At 39.7% G+C, this 12,851-nt stretch overlaps 1 protein-coding gene across 1 annotated transcript in view; it reads left to right on the forward strand.

Annotated features, from left to right (window-relative positions):
* Positions 1 to 12,851, forward strand: part of MED13L (mediator complex subunit 13L) — a 408,072-nt gene that overhangs the window by 221,981 nt on the left and 173,240 nt on the right. The window contains exon 4 of the mRNA XM_034790893.1: positions 4,172 to 4,255. Within this exon, the coding sequence (XP_034646784.1) occupies positions 4,172 to 4,255 (84 nt within the window). The remainder of the gene's footprint in view (positions 1 to 4,171; positions 4,256 to 12,851) is intronic.

Below are 12,851 nucleotides of genomic sequence, written 5' to 3' on the forward strand. Positions count from 1 at the left end.
CCTCTTTTTTGCTTGCTGAAATATGGTAATCCTAGGTTAAGTTTAAGGTGTTGATATAGACCTATTACCTGCCTATTTGTGAAACAGACCGTCTCCCCATGTCACAGTTCTTGAGCTGCAGTCTCTTTAGTTTAAAAGAGAAGGAACTGTTGTCAGTATGTCCTCTAAGTAGAACCCTAAAGATACACTTTTGTCTTATGGATCATGCACCTATTCTAAATTAAGTGTCTGGGCTGTAGCTGCCTCCTTTTGCTTATGTATTGTGCTGCCTAGAGTCTCTAACTATTTGCTCAGCCACTTATTTTAGATTTTCTGCTATTCTCTGTTTGCCTTGGTTGTTCCTTTGTGCCATGGAGGCTGTGCAGAGTGTATTCTCATATGGCATAGAATCATAGAATATTAGGGTTGGAAGAGACCTCAGGAGGTCATCTAGTTCAACTACCTGCTCAAAGCAGGACCAACATCAACAGATGCACTGGAGGGACAGTATGTTACTCCTGGGGGAATTCTGTGCCAAAAATTGCAAAATTCTGTATATTTTATTTGTCAAAATAATGCAATATAATCATACCAATTTCATTTATTTTGGTAATTTTTCTAAACTACCTTACAGTTAAAAAAAAAATCAAATTAACTGTTCAGCATTTCCTAAATATGTGAAAGTTAAGTTACAAATACTTGGTAACCAATATCCTGCATTCCAGTTATAATCCTGGATTTTCATTAAAATTACATTACTTTTATTTTGGTGTTTGGTGTTCTGCAAAGTAGAATATTGCTTTAAGTTGCTCAGACTTTCACACATGAAAGTCGTACAGTTTTGCTAATCATCGTCCTGCATTTTTTTAATGGATAAGTCAAATAGATCCCGAGCTGTAATCTAACCCCATTGTGCTTCTCTGGCACAGGAGAAAAAGCAAGAAAGCACATACACCTTCCTAGCTGAGGATTCAGTTTCTGTCATTTACAAAAAGAACAGGAGTACTTGTGGCACCTTAGAGACTAACAAATGTATTTGAGCATAAGCTTTCGTGGGCTAATGCCCACTTCATCAGATGCATGCAGTGGAAAATACAGCTTTAGCCCACGAAAGCTTATGCTCAAATAAATGTATTACAAGGACTCCTCGTTCTTTTTGCTGATACAGACTAACACGGCTGCTACTCTGAAACCTGTCATTTACAAGGCTCCTTTACACCACTCTGGCAAGGTAAAGGGGCCTTAATTGATTAAGAATGGGAACAATTAACAATGGGAACATGAGCAGCCTGCTTGCTTAGGCCTGGTCTACACTGCCGCTTTACAGCACTGCAACTTTCTCACTCAGGGGGGTGAAAAAACACCCCCCCCGAGCGCTGCAAGTTTCAGTGCTGTAATGTGGCAGTGTAGACAGCGCTGGTAACTATTCCTCTCGTGGAGGTGGGTTTTCTTTATAGTGTTGGGAGAGCGCTCTCCCAGCGCTGGTGCCGCGACTACACAGCCACGTTAAAGCACTGCCACGGCAGCTCTTTAACATTGCTAGTAAAGACATACTCTTAGTTGTTACATTTCTGCTCTGCCTCAGGGATAGTAGAGCCTGCTTCATTCAGCCCTACACCTCTAAGCCCAGGATGCAGCAATAACAAGCGAGAGGTACAGAGTGTCTGTCTCTCTCTTTCTCTCATTCACACAGAGGCATTGGCCCAGCCCCACACCTGTAACTGTCTTTCCAGGGAGGCAAGGAAGCACGCCCAGCCCGGCGGTGATCTGTTCCCTGCTGCCCGCTGCTCCCAGCAGATGCTCCCGGCCTGCTGGGAAAGGGGCATGTGTGCCCCACAGATTTTTTGGCTCCCCCATTTTGCTTTGGAGGAGCCAAGAAATCTGCAGAAGATACTAATTCTATGCCCCCGCAGGGGCACAGAATTCCCCCAGGAGTAGTGTGTAGTTTGGGTACTCTTTGGCCACCGTTGTAGAAGAAAATTAGTGAAAAACTTAAAGTGAAGGAGAGTATAAGACCAGATCTTCCATCTAGCAAATAAAACCTGGGTTAGATATGGAGTGAATCGGGGAAACCCATCTGCTTCTTGCTTGGAGGTTGGGTGGGTCATATTTGTTCTCACAACTTCTCTTGTCCTTCTCCATACTACAGTTTAAACTCTGCTAGCAACAGATGTGTTTAGACAAATCTCTTCTGAAAAGGCATAACCATTTTTCAGATCTCACCTGGAAAGATATGTTTTCTTCCTTTAAAAATAAATATTGATAGCAGATTTCTATCACATTTACTCTGGCCAATGTGTCCAGGGACTTTGTTTTATCAACCTGCAAACCATGTTTGAACAGCATAATAAAGCTGCATAGACGCCCAGCAGGGCTGGCTCCAGGCACCAGCGGAGGAAGCACGTGCATGGGGCGGCTCATGCTAAGGGGCGGCATTCCGTCCATTCTTGGGGCGGCACAATCCGGGCGGCTTTTTTTTTTTTTTTTTTTTTTTTGCTTGGGGCAGCAAATATGGTAGAGCTGGCCCTGGCTCCCAGGGACATGGTGATAAATTAGCAGGGCTCCGAGGAGGAGGAAGAAAACATATACGTGCCGATTGGGAAAACTGTGCTAATAAGAAACAGTTGTTACTGGCATGGTTTCAGCTGTACTGTACATAGTCCCTTTGGGTACGTCTACACTGCAAAAAAACAACCAAACAAAACCTGAAGCAGCAACTCTCAGAGCCTGGATCAACAGACTCGGCCTTGCACTACAGGGGTAAAAATAGCAGTGAAGATGTTCCTGCTTGGGCTCTGAGACCCACCCCTTTTGTTGGTTTTCACACCTTCTTCTGATCTGTTCCCGAAGCCCTCCCAACCTTCTAATTCAGAGGTCCCTAAACTGTAGGGTGTGACCCCCTAAGAGGGCATGGAGGAACATTCAGGGGGACATGGCGGGGGCCTGTGCCAGCCCCCATGGGGCGTGGTGAGGGAGTGCCACCTAGCTCCACTCCCAGCCCCAGCTCAGGGCCCGGCTGCCACTCCCAGCTCCGGCTGCCAGCCCTGTGCCCGGGGCTCTGCGCCTGGAGTTCCAGCTGCCAGCTTCAGCTCTCCTCCCAGACCCGCCCCCAACTGTGGCCCCAGCCTCGACCCCCTTATCCCTGTCCGCATCCCCCCATCCCGGAGCCACAGCCCTGCTCTTGTCCCAGCTTGGGCGGGGGAGGCAAGGCGTACAGGGGTAAGGGGGGGGTGAGGTCAAAAGTTTGGGGACCACTGTTCTAATTTGTTAGAGAGTGCTGCATGCTTCCTGCATTGAGCTTTTAGAGCCATAGTCTGTGGATTCTGTAGGGAGATAGTGTGCATCTGTTGTGAGCAGAGAAAAACAGTTAATTCAGGGAACTGCTCTCAGTTTAGTGAGCTAGGGAAAATTCCTGAAGAAACCTGCCATTGTGGAAAGAGAGAGTGTCTTGTTGAGAGAGACCCATTGTTTCGGCCATGTACATGGGTCAAAACAGTAATTATTATATTGTTAGAAATGTAAATATTGCTAGCAACTAACAATATTGTATAGTAGACAATATCATTTGCTTTTAAATTCATGAGTGATGTCATCATAACTTTCAAAACCATAATTCATAATAATATGAGAAGTGAAGGAAAACTGATGCATTAGTAAATTAATGTAATCGCTATTTATTTGTATTCCATTAGTGTTCACACTGTGATATGCACATTCTAAACATGTGGGAAGACAGTCTGTACCCTGAAGAGTTTACAGCTTAATGAGAGAAGTAATGTAAAAAGGATGTGGGAGAGGGATATAATCATAAAAGTTTTGTTGTAAATATCAGCTATCTTTGACTCTGACTTTCTATGAACTTAGTCATTATTCACTGACTAATTCTTCTAAGCATTATGGTACAAGAGGGGCTTGAAGTAGAGAATGGTGGATCAGTTCAGGGAGTGTAGAAGCAAGTGCAAAGACTGTGTAAGAGAAGCAGTTAAATATAGAATCAAGACTGGTATTACTGATGGCACAAAGGAGGTGGATTGTGATATGTAGAGACCGAAGCAGGTAAATTGGAAGGGGCAGAGTTGTGGAGAGCTTTGAAGGTGAATGCTAAGAACTTGAATTTAATTTAATGTCTTAAGAATTTACTGAATTAACATTTAAATTGTAATAAGTAATTGATGTTTTAATTATTTTGTAGATGCCTGATGGATAAAAACTTCATAAGGATTGGAAAATGGTTCATCAGGCCTTATGAGAAGGATGAGAAGCCTGTTAACAAAAGGTAAGGAAATGCCTTTTAGCAAGTACTATGAGGTCTCTGGAATAATGTCAGTGTTATTGTTCAAGTTCTGAAAGTGTGCTCGTTTTCTTTAGGTTGTGGTTCCTTCCCTCTGCTCTGCCTGCAATCTCTTTTTTTGGTAAAAGAAGCTTTTTTCTTTCAAGTAGCTGCAGTAATGCATGGCGATATTTCAGTAGATTTTGAGATCATGTTAGTTTTGCTAATTTGGGTTGGAAGGTGATGTTTATATAATCTTTCATTTCCACAGATTTTTTCTGGCTTTGAACTGTGTCTGTATTTTGGTGCCTGTTATAAAGTAGATTTTAGATAGCCATGAACAAGTATTCTTTCCAAAGATTTACTCTAATTCCAAAATTTGTAAGTGTATCTGCATTGAAGAATTGTAGCTTTTGTAACTACTTCAAGATTTGATTTCCACATGCTTTACATGCAAAAGCCACTTGGCAAGGCTTTACCAGACCTCTATGATTAATTTGTTGCCCATGATATTTTTGTTTTGTTAGTTTGTTTGAGGTATTTTACCCTCTTACAGTATTGCTTTCCAACCAGTGATCTTTTACATTCTGATTACAGCATATTATTGCAGCTGGTTGTTTTTGCAAAGGACAGTGTGTTAACAAGGTAGCTTAAAACAATAGTGTTTTGTACCGTCTTGTAAGATTAGCACAATAATTAAAGATGTATTTATCTACTTTCCTAAAATGAAAACATTTTGTTGTTGTTCTGGCTTGTGAATTTCTCTCTGAACAGAGAGAAGCACATTATTAGGATTATTTGTTATTTAGTGGGTTAATGTATGAGCATTTCACCTCTGGAGAACCAAATTTAAAATTCTCATTTAGTACACAAATGAAATGTACTTGACAGTCTCATGCTATTTCCTGGTGAGCATCGATCCACATCACTAAAGCATCTGGCACAGCTGGCAGTCTCTGATCAAAACTGAATCAGAATTAGAATGGAAAGTGTTATAAGTCAGGATTGAGGTGCACTGGCACTCTGAGTGGGGTGTCAGTGGCATGAAGCCTATTAACCCTTAATTACCTATATACCAATGTTAGGAGCCTGGGTGACAAGAGGAATAGGAGGCGTTTCTATTTCTGAGCATGAATTTCAGTCTAGTTGGTATTACTGAAACCTGGTGGGATGACTCGCAGGTAATGCCATTTTTGACATAGAGTGCCATTCCCCCTTCCCATTTTCCCCACTTGATGCTTCCTAAACAGGTTATAACCATTTATTTTAACATTCCAATCAATGGTTATAACCTGTTTAGGAATAATTGAGTGGGGAAAAGGGAAGGGGGAATGGCACTCTCAGTCAAAATGGCATTACCTGTTTCTGAGTCACTGAGAACTTGGAGGAAAATGATCCTGAATGCTTGTGGACCAATGTCCTAACACATAAAGCACAATATGGAGTAATAGGTGGTGACTTCTAGATACCACTAAATCACACTAGGGAACAGGATGGCTGCCTTCTTATGCAGCTATCTATAATGTGTAGGAAAACAGAGCTGTGTGATTATGAGGGACATTAATTTGAGTGACATATGCTAGAAGTCTTATGGTGCCAACACTAAAAAACTCAAAAATATTGCATCACAGAACTAAAAATCGATGGTACCTTAGAAACAAGTGATCATGACCACTTTTACAAAGCCGAAAACAATTATGAGCCAAATCAGCTGGGGTAAAGAATTTAATCATAAAATGTGATTGATAATTGGGAATTGTTTAAGTACACTTTACTATATGCCCCAAAAAGCCAAAATCAAGGACGGAGGCTGTATTAGTTAAAAACTGATGTGATTTAACAAACGGAAGGAAGGGGAAGTTGATAGTGATGAATATAAATCAGAAGCTAGGAATTGTAGAAAATTGATAAGGGAAGAAGAGGGACACAAGGAAAAATCTATTGCCAGCAGAGTTAAGGACAATAAGAAGATTTTAAAGAATATTAGGAGTAAAAAGAATCTTAACAGTAGTATTGGTCCATTACTAGATGTAAACGGTAGAATCAATAATAATGCAGAAAAGGCACATACAGGCAAAGAAATATTTCTGTTCTGTATTTGAGGGAAAACAGATGATGTAGTCATATCATATGATAACACTCTTTGCATTCCAGTAGTATTTCAGGAGGGTATTAAAAAGCAGAACAGCAGCTATTAAAGTTAAACGTTTTAAAATCAGGAGGTCTGTATAACTTGCATACAAGAATTTTGAAAAAGCTGGCGAAGGAGCTTGCTGGACCGTTAATGTTGATTGTCAATAAGTCTTGGAACACTGTGGAAGTTCCAGAATTCTGGAAGAAGGGCGACAAAGAGGACCCAAGTTGTCATCTCACCCCCCCCCCCCCCCCCTTTTTTGCAAAGTAATTGGAAAAAAAAACTTTCAAAAGTATCCTAAAGGTGACGAATTTGAATTGTACCAGTTTTGAATTGAGGTGTACACACAGAATTTCATAACTAATAAAGTATTACTGTATGTGGAATTCAGTATAAATTTGCATATTGCATAAACAGTTTTCTCTGCCTTATTAGTTTCTATGTTTGAAAGTGTAAGTATGCATATATTATCGCTTTGTTTATCTGTAATATGGCTTCTAGTGGAGCGTGCTACCAAACCCATTGAAATTTTAATATTATCTGCAATAATCTAATTTATATCAATAGAATGGGCTTAATTGCCCCCTTTTCTCAGAATCATCTCGTTGGTCGTGGTTGTAATTCAGCAATCCTGTTTTGCCTTACCCTCCTGATATAAAGCTAATCATTATAGGAAATTCTAAATATTATGCTATGGGTGATGTCCTGTATCTAAGTAATATGGTGTGCATTATAATGTACTGTTACACATACACTTCTTTTCCTGTTCAATATTTAATTGAATTTCTTTTCTAAATACTGGCAACTTGATAGCTCTCCGACAGCTTTTTTAGAAATTGTAGTATTTTTAATCATTATTTAAAATGTGATTTTTAAAAAATCCTATTTTATAACATGTTTGAATGTAATGACTGGTTTTAGTGCTGTACAAAACATAGAGGGAGTTACAGTCCATGCCCCAAGGAGTTTATAACTTCAGTTGAAAGAACAGTTCAGATATCTGACACATCAGATGACTAAGAGTTGGCCAAATATTTATCAAACATTAAAGAATCCATTGTCACTGCAAAGTATTACTGTAGACAAGTAAAATTAAATATTTATTTTCTTGGCACTTTACAAATTTGGCAAATAAATTATTGTACGCACTAAGCAGCTATTTAAGTAGTTAAGCTGTTTTGATGTTGCTTAAAAATACACAGACATCAGAAAACTCCTGAGCTGGTAGTTGTGGCTACAGTCCCCATAAAACACTTTATAAGGGGAACTACAATTACAATTTCACTTAACCCTGGCAGCCTATGTGCCTTTGATAAAATATAGAAAAGATATCAAAACTGTTGAGGGCATATGGAATGTATCTTTATGAGATACCAATAGCTGAAAGCCCTTGCTGTCACATGGGTGTAATTCCTAAAGTTTTGTGTAAAAAAGGCAAAAATGACTGAGAGTTTAAAAACTGGATGGTAACAGACAGTGAATCCAAGTAGTGATTGAAATGGGTGATGTTCTAAACAAAAAGAGCCCTCAGCCATGTCCATAGCTGTTTCCACCACTTCATACTGACTCAACAAACATTTGAGATTCCAGAGTGATGTTGGAGTTATTGTGTGGGTAGTTGTTTTGATTTGTGTGTGGGTTGTATTGTGCTGGGAGAGTTGTATGGTTTTGTGCTTTAGGCGAATAAGGGATGTGTGCTGTGCTGAGGGATTATATGTATTTGGGTTATTGAGTATTCTGTTTGTGTTGATTTATGTTGGGGTGTTGGGAGATTTATGTTGATTTGTATAGGTAGCAGTTGGATGCACGTGTGCGGCATTTGGGCCAAGTAATCCACTATTAGTGCAAGTCTCCCTCATACAACCAAGGAAATTGTTACATGCAAATTAGCTCTAGAGTAAGGAAGGTTATTGGTTGAGTTATCTTTCACATCACAATGATCTAGAACTCTTGGCATGGTGTAGATACTTGTCTTACTGTACCTGTACCCTGCACGGATATAATCCATAAATGGCTCAGAACTTAAATTGGGTAGTAATAGACTTCGTAACCCAGTGGTGATTGAACCTGGTGATATTCTGAACAAAAAGAGCCCAGCCATGCTTATAGCTAGCTGTTTCCATTGCTTCCCACAGACTCAGCAGACATTTAGGCTTCAGAGTGACACTCAGAGGATATGTCTACTCTGCAGTAAGACTTGGCCTGTGCCAGCTGACTCAGGCTCGTGGGGCTTGGTTTAAGGGGCTGTTTAATTGCTGTGTAGATGCTTGGGCTGCAAAGTAGATGGGTCCCAGAGCTTGGACCACAGCCTGAGCCTGACCATCTACACCGTAATTGAACAGCCCCATAGCCTGAGCCCCAAGAGCCTGAGTTAGCTGGCATGGGCCAGCTGCTGGTTTTTAATTGCAGAGGGATAGATAGCTCAGTGGTTTGAGCATTGGCCTGCTAAACCCAGGGTTGTGAGTTCAATCCTTGAGGGGGCCATTTAGGGATCTGGGGCAAAATCAGTACTTGGTTCTGCTAGTGAAGGCAGGGGGCTGGACTCAATGACCTTTCGGGGTCCCTTCCAGTTCTAGGAGGGAACTAGGAGATAGGATATCTCCATATATTTAAAAAAAATAGTAATAATAATAAAAAAAATACCCAGAGTGACATATCTGGAATCTTATTACATATATTCTGTGTCTTAATTGTCTTAATATATATGCCTGCAGACATACCACGTTTTGCTGTAATCCTGTGAGATTTTATCAAGGGGAGCTGAGCTGGGGCAGTACTTGGATAGGCCAAGTTTGGCTATTGGTTATATGTATTGTTTTGAGAACATCAAAATAGGGGTTTTGACAAATGCTAAGATCATGAAGATTTCAAAAACCTTAAGAATTGCTTCCATTGGTCTATCTTTGGAAATTGTTCCTCCATCCCATGTTTTTTTGGGAACAGTCATGAATAGGAGTCCTCCAAGGAACGTCTAGATGCTTACTTAAGTGATGTCTATGATTCATGAGGTGTTACTTCTCCCAGTGTATCAGTTTTGAATCTATTCCCCAACATAGTCCTGGAGGATACTTGACTTCATTTTAGATGAGGTTGGAAACAGAGTTCCTGATTACTTATATTATTAAAAATACCTGGGCATTTTTTGGGAGGAAGAGTAGAAATGTAAATTCTGGTGTGCTGGTTAAATTTCAAATTGGGTAGTTACATTTTGTTTATATAAACTACTCCTGCGGTTCTGGGTGAAAACTCTATTCTTTATTTCCTGTCCTAAAACTGTTATACTTTATTGCTGTAAGCTATTTAACTAGATGACACTTTTCATCCCAGAGGTGACTGCATTTCAGTGATGAGTTAAGGTGGCTTATTAATTTCTTTCTACAATGTTTTACGTCTATGATTAATAATAATGAATGTAAATCTACCACAATGCACAAATTCCAGATCTTCATTATTATTTTTATTCAGTATGGATCAAGGCATACAACTCCTGGTCTTTAAGGACTGTCTCTTTACTTTAAATCCACTCTGTCTGTTGTCTATGTAGGTTCTTATCATTATTCACCATATTAACTGATCTCTTTCTATCTCATTCTGCCTTCCCTGCCACCTAGAGATAAAGGTTTTTTTTATAACAATTTTTGCCAGTAATTTCTGTTGGTACAGGTATGTGTTGAGCTTAACCCTTCCATCTCAAAGTCTGGGTCTTTACTGCATAGTTAATTTGAGTTTTCTACTCTCCAATTAACTCTTCCTAGCTCAAGTGAGAGAGGTCACACTATGGAACATCACGAAAGCAGCACAGAATGATTTTGTTAGCAGCATAGGGCGATTGTCTTAGCAGCTGAGGAGTTGTGCTAACTCGAGCTCAGCCTACACTGGCTGGCAGCTCAGCCAACTCCAGTTAAAAGCACCACTATGCTTGAGTTAAGGGAATCCAAATTATAAACTCAACAAAATAGTTTGAAGGACTCTTTTCATCATTGCTTAGGTACCACCACCAGCCTCTTTTTTGGATGAGTTTATATGTACATTTGGCCTAAGATATTGGATCACTAGCAGCTTCCAACAAAGGTAGGCTGAGCTTTCCTTACAGAATTAAGTATTCTACCAAACAAAAGGTTTGCTAGTCACCGTTGAGATTATTCCAGCTCTTTGAAATGTAAGGGCTCACTTCTTAGACCCAGTAACCTAAGTTTAAAAAAAAAAAATCTTAAAATTTGACTAGCTCATTGAAAAACAATCAAGATTCCTAGCGGATTGTTTCATTATGTGCAAATAATAAAGGTGAGGTGCCCTGTGTGCAACATCTTATGGCGCATGGCAAGAGACCTATCCACATGATGTGCTATATTCTCCCTTTTCCCCTATTTCTGGCCACCATCCTTCTTCGAGAGATGTCCCTGTATTGTCTGAGGTCAGAAGATAGTAAAGACAGAGAAACTGAAAGAAATGGGGGAAAATTTGTAGAATAATTGGTTCTTCTGTTGGTCATTTATGAAGAAAGTAGTATTTCATCAATTACAAATACTGTACAGAGATGTAGAAGGCCAGTCAGTGGATCAGAATTTCTATTTCTTCATATATAGTGGCCACCATTGAAAAGTCAGTGTTTATCAGATTATCACTCCACAGTACTTGAGATAGCACAGTTATTTCCTAGTTCAAGTATAGGGAAATATTTTGATATCTCTGGTACCACAGGTTGGCAACTGTTGGCAAATATTGACTTTTTAAAAGTGACCAATGTGAAATGTGAGACAGGAGCTGCAAAAAAACTGTTGACATTTCCTTGATCTTACAATTTTAAGTGACTAATCATTTTTGTTCACTCCTTTTGTTCATCTGAAGAAGTGAGCTGTAGCCCACGAAAGCTTATGCTGAAATAAATTTGTTAGTCTCTAAGGTGCCACAAGTACTCCTGTTCTTTTTGCGGATACAGACTAACACGGCTGCTACTTTGTAACCTTAATTTTGAAAGTTTGTTAAAAGTACAACTATGTTAAAGAGCTAAATCTTCAGTATTACAGGGACATGTTTTCTTGGACATGATCTGGATTTTTATGTTTGTCTAATGCAGGCCAATTATGGGTAAAAGGACTCGGGGGAGAGAGAGAAAATTAATGTAACTTTAAAAACAGTCATTTTAAATCAGAAGAAATGCTTTATTAATCCCTGCCATTCCTGGATGGTCAAAACAAATGGGACAGAAATATTGTGTAATACTGAGAGAATGAGAATGTTTAAATCGTGGATATTTTTCTTCACAAAATTATGGTTCTGTATTTAGGTTTAGAAGGAGACTATGTTCCCAGCCATATGTTTTTTTAACTTTGAGGTTTGGGATTCTGAAAAGCTGGGTCCCTCTTGAGGCTTATTTTCAGCAAATTTAGCAGCCACTCTGAATGGCTGCTACAGTACCCAGCATAGGCTTACTCTGTGCTTTTAACTTGGCAAACTCTAATGGGCTAAAGGTGAAGGGCTTTTTTTTTAATCTTCCCTTTTTTACTACCCTTTAGATAGCTCTCTGGAAATTAATTATTAAACTTTCCTATTTACTTTGATCTTCTAAATATTCAGAACTACTAACCGGCATAATGCTGTAGTAATAATTTGAATCCATGCTCTGCTCCATGACCTTAATATTGCAAGGTGTCTGAGGGGACCCCAAATTGAAGCCTTTGCACAGTTGTAGGTCTGTGTGCACCAAGTAGCAGAATCAGAGTCTATACAGGTTTCAAAGTAGCAGCCGTGTTAGTCTGTATCTGCAAAAAGAACAGGAGTACTTGTGGCACCTTAGAGACTAACACATTTATTTCAGCATAAGCTTTCGTGGGCTACAGCTCACTCTTCAGATGCATAGAGTGAAACACACAGACAGAAGATATTTATCCATACAGAGAACATGAAAAGGTGGAAGTACGCATACCAATTGTAAGAGGCCAATCAATTGAGATGAGCTATCAGTAGCAGCAGAAGAAAAAACTTTGAAGTGATAATCGAGATGACCCATAGAAGGTGTGAGGAGAACTTAACATGGAGGAAAAAAATTTCAATTAGTGTAATGATCCAAGCATTCCCAGTCTCTGTTTAGACCTAAGTTAATTGTGTCCAATATGCATATTAATTCGAGTTCAGCAGTCTCTCTTTGGAGTCTGTTTTTGAATTTTTTTTGTTGCAAAACTGACACCTTCAGGTCTGTCACTGAGTGATTAGAGAGGTTGAAGTGTTCTCCCACCGGTTTTTGAATGTTATGATTCCTGATGTCAGATTTGTGTCCATTTATTCTTTTGCGTAGATACTGTCCAGTTTGGCCAATGTACATGGCAGAGGGGCATTGCTGGCACATGATGGTATATATCACATTGGTAGATGTGCAGGTGAATGAGCCCCTGATGGTGTGGCTGATGTGGTTAGGTCCTATGATGGTGTCACTTGAATAGATATGTGGACAGAGCTGGCATCGGGCTT

Source organism: Trachemys scripta, chromosome 15 (assembly GCF_013100865.1).
Source record: "Trachemys scripta elegans isolate TJP31775 chromosome 15, CAS_Tse_1.0, whole genome shotgun sequence".
Classification (NCBI taxonomy): Eukaryota; Metazoa; Chordata; order Testudines; family Emydidae; genus Trachemys; species Trachemys scripta.